The sequence below is a fragment of the Micromesistius poutassou genome (genome assembly GCF_964030765.1).
Source record: "Micromesistius poutassou genome assembly, chromosome: 17".
NCBI classification, from domain to species: Eukaryota; Metazoa; Chordata; class Actinopteri; order Gadiformes; family Gadidae; genus Micromesistius; species Micromesistius poutassou.
Window position 1 is genome coordinate 13,111,412 of NC_140287.1, and position 4,420 is coordinate 13,115,831.

Below are 4,420 nucleotides of genomic sequence, written 5' to 3' on the forward strand. Positions count from 1 at the left end.
CCTGGTGGAGAAATGACAAAGTGGGTGTGGCCTCATAACGCCTTCACTGCACCAAGCTACCAACAAGCCCCTCCCTCTATTCTCTCTCTCTATCTCGCTCTCTCTCCCTCTCTCTCTCTCTCTCTCTCTCTCTCTCTCTCTCTCTCTCTCTCTCTCTCTCTCTCGCTCTCTCACTCTCTATCTCTCTATCTCTCCATCTATCTATCTCACTCTATCTCTGGGGATGGGCCCGAGAACTGCATGCAGAGGAAAGAAAGTATTCCACCACACGTTTCTGGTGTACATGAATCCCACATTTATTGTAGACAGAAAAACGATGTTTTGTTTTTTTCTGGTCTGTTTTTGGTTACATTTAAAACCATCTTTTTTTTCTTATGAAAAACTGTAGCACCAGAGAGCGGCTTTTATTGCCCATTCTTTGTTTAAAAATGTCAATTTGTGCTATTTTTTGAGTTTTTGATCAGTACTGATTGTGGAGAGACATTTTCGTTCTTGTATGTAAAAAAAACTAGCACTTCATTTCTTTTTCCAGTCATTTTGCAAAGTAAAATAGAGAAAACTGTAGGCCTATATCCTTTTTGCATTTTAACCACAACAAATACATTTAAAGCAAATCAAAATCGGGCGGCATTTAGCATAATCCAAGCAGGGAATTAAGCTTTATGATGAATATTATATATTTATATATTTATATGTTTACATATATATTATGTTTATATACAAGTATGGCACTTGATTACACAAAAAAGCAATAAGAAGAAGAAGAAGAAAAACACTTTTTCACAAATGAAAAGCAGTGGGCGCTTTGGTGTGTCAGAGAGAGAAATGATTAAGGTAGTCACAGACGTTTTGCGTATGCAGCAGTCCACCAAGAGTGTGTCGCTAGAGAGTCAGCTAGAGAGCGATGGAATGGTTACATATGTTAAGGTCACGTGGTGCGACACAGGCCACAGAATACATGAAAGACGCTGATGTATTCAACTAGGGTTGTATCCGTAGTCATTGATTTATATATCTGTGCATATATATGTATGTATATATATCTATATATAAATCTCGAATAATGGTGGGTTTTCCCCCCATAGCCACTGTGGGGTTGGATGGATTCACTTAAAGAGGGAGTGGTTGGGACGTTGTTTGTTTTCTTTTTTTTTGCTAGTCACACAGTTGGTGGAAAAGAACAGGTTGACCTAAAACACCATCAATATCACACATATCGGATTAGGTTGGGCTCTCAAATGTTCACCTCTTAGTGCAATTTTGCATTGACTCTCTTCAAGCACAACATGAACACGAGCCCACCAAAGAGTAAAGGTGTGAACACGGGTCAGACGTGTCTCCATTCTCCAGAGCGTTACAGAGTAGAAACGTGACCAAAAAGTTGCATCAGTGCAATCATAAATATACGTCGACAAGCTTGTAATTCACCCCCTCGCCGTGAAGTCATCATCAGACAAACAAACAAACAAAAACAAAAAACTGAACCAGAACTAAATCGCCCACTCGTATGTCATCATAACACATATCTAGGCGTGCGGAGCTGTCCCATCATGTCCATAATGGTCTTTCATTCATTTTTAACATTTTCATTTTTTTCATTTTTGTTTACTGCACATCTCTGTCTCATCTATCACTGTTTTTTTTTTGTTGTTGTTGTTTTTTTCTCGTGCGTTACACATAAGCGGAGTCACTGGACTGAGTGCGCCCGAAATTGGGCACACTCATTCTCGGCAAGTCTTTGTTTCGGATCTCATAGATGGACTTTCGTCGCGCCTGCACGCCCCGCACGGCCGTCTTGATCTTTCGCCAGCCCAGATGATTGAGTTCCGCCAGGTTCAGAATCACACAAAACCCGCTGACGGCGAACATGAACACCAGGAACACGGTCTTCTCCGTGGGCCTGGAGACGTAGCACTCGACGTCTTTGATGCACGGGTATCGATCGCACTCGTACACGGACGGCACGTTGAATCCGTACAAGAAATATTGCCCCACCAGAAAACCGATCTCCAACGCGTTTCTGAACACCACTTGGATGATGTAGAACCTCGAGATGCCCTCCTGGCGCCTCAATTTGGACTTAGTTCTCATGGCCGAGTTCTGGATCTCCTTGACCTCCAAGCAGTCCGGCTCGGCCTCTTTGGTGGTGTTCTCCGTGTTCTGCAGTACTCCGTTCACGATGGTGTTCTTGGTGATCTTTTTGCTCTCTTCCCGCTTCATGGAGTCTTGGTCCTTGTCCAGCGTCAGGTACACCGTGGAGAAGCGCCGCTCCTTCTGCTTGGCCGACTGGTGCACCGAGTAGGTGATGAAGCACAGGCTCGGCGTGCACACCATGATTATTTGAAACACCCAGTATCGGATGTGTGAAATGGGAAATGCCTTGTCGTAACATGCCTGGTTGCAGCCCGGTTGTAAGGTGTTACACACAAACATGGTTTGCTCGTCATCATAGACAGTCTCTCCGACTATCGCTACGATTAAGATCCGGAAGATGACCACCACAGTGAGTAGGATCCTAAAAAGCAAGCAAACAAACAATGTAAAAGAGAATGAGGGGATATGGAGGGGTTAATAATGTATGTGTCTATGTGTGGTGCCATTTTCCTTTGTATACGAGTGTGTGTGTGTGTGTGTGTGTGTGTGTGTGTGTGTGTGTGTGTGTGTGTGTGTGTGTGTGTGTTCTTCTTCTTCTTTTTTTATGCTGTTGCGCTCGTTTACACCCCCTTTTGCTCGCGCGTTGGTTTAAGGAGCTGTCCAGTGCTGAATCCTGAGCGCTCTCTCTGTACGGTTCGTTCTTCTGTGTGTGTGTGTGTGTGTGTGTGTGTGTGTGTGTGTGTGTGTGTGTGTGTGTGTGTGTGTGTGTGTGTGTGCGTGCGTGTGCGTGTGCGTGTGCGTGTGCGTGTGCGTGTGTGTGTGTGTGTGTGTGTGCGTGTGTGTGTGTGTGTGCGCGCGTGTGTGTGCTTATCAGTTAGAAATGACAGCGTGCGTTTTCAAATAGGCCTATGTGTGCGTGTATGTGTGTTTGTGTGTGTGTGTGTGTGTGTGTGTGTGTGTGTGTGTGTGTGTGTGTGTGTGTGTGTGTGTGTGTGTGTGTGTGTGTGTGTAGCCTAACGTGTCCTCCGTTAGGCTACTCTCCTATGGATACCGTGTATGAATGTGCCCTGGATCCACGCATCTTTAACAATGCGTCCACGGTAAATTGGTTAATTACACCAGCTCTCCGCCACACACACCCCCTTCCTCCCGCCCGCCGTCCCCCCCCCCCCCCCCCACCCTCCCACCAATAAGTGTATGATACCTACTCAATACCACCGATAACAATGGATGGGTGAAATAATGAGTAAATGAGTGACACATGATCTTAGTTAAGTTTAAGGTGATCATAGTTTGGCAGCACCATCCCACGTCCTGAAGAGTTAGCTGGCACCAAGAATTACGCTGGTTCGATGAGGAAGGAAAAATCCTGTGAAACAAGAAAAAAAATCCACAACACAGAAACGGGGGACTGGGGACCATGCTAAAGAGGATCCTGGAGGCTGCTGCATGTCTTCCCTTCGTCACGTCTCTCTCGTCTGTTTGGACGTGAATCTTACCTTCCTATCATAGTCGAGTGCTGCTGGACAGCAGCCTCCAGGAGCCTCTCTAGTATAGTCCATTCCCCCATTTCTGATCATCCGGAGAAGGCGAGGGCACAACGGCACTCAAATCCCACCAAAAATGGGCTTTTATTATTCCCCCCGCTCTGTGTTCTCCGGTCTCTGTCTTGCTCTCTCCCCTGCTCCCTCTCTCCGCGTGCGTTTCAGTTAAAGTGTCCCTTAATAATGTCCGGTTGGTTCGAGAAAACGCAGCGGCGAAGAAGAGATGCTGATGCTGATGCTGATGCTGCGCTGCCGTCCTCTTCCTCTCTGTGTGCTCTCGTGGCGCGTTGTGGGCGCAGACTGTTTTGAGCGCTCTGCCGTGGCTGTCGAGCGCTCGCGCGAGGTTGCCCCACACTTTTTTCTTCTTGTCATGAGAATGTATGCGTGTGTGTGTGTGTGTGTGTGTGTGTGTGTGTGTGTGTGTGTGTGTGTGTGTGTGTGTGTGTGTGTGTGTGTGTGTGTGTGTGTGTGTGTGTGTGTGTGAAAGAGAGAGAGTGTGCGAGAGAGTGTGTGCTTGTGTGTGTGTGAGAGGGGGGTGGGGCGGGGGGGCTGGGTGGGAGGGTTTGGGGAGGAGGGTGGGGCTGATGGCTATAAGCCCTCCTCCTATTTTCGATCTTCAGATCAGGTTGATGGGTAGCGCGCTGCGTCTGGGTGGAGGCTGGAGGGAGGTTGTACGGAATGTGTTGCCAGCGCGTTAATCCGCCTTTAAGTAGTCCCCCCCCCCCCCCCCCCCCCCCCCCCCCACACACACACACACACACACACACACACACACACACACA

The 4,420-nt window shown here is 47.4% G+C and overlaps 1 protein-coding gene across 1 annotated transcript; it reads right to left on the reverse strand.

Annotated features, from left to right (window-relative positions):
• Window positions 1-1,671: 1,671 nt before the first annotated feature.
• Window positions 1,672-3,664, reverse strand: LOC311362206 (gap junction delta-2 protein; the record flags this gene model as incomplete). The annotated part of the gene is made up of 2 exons (XM_084482019.1): window positions 1,672-2,515; window positions 3,594-3,664. 2 exons carry the CDS (start codon window positions 3,662-3,664, stop codon window positions 1,672-1,674), a joined length of 915 nt encoding a protein of 304 aa, XP_084338145.1.
• Window positions 3,665-4,420: the final 756 nt, after the last annotated feature.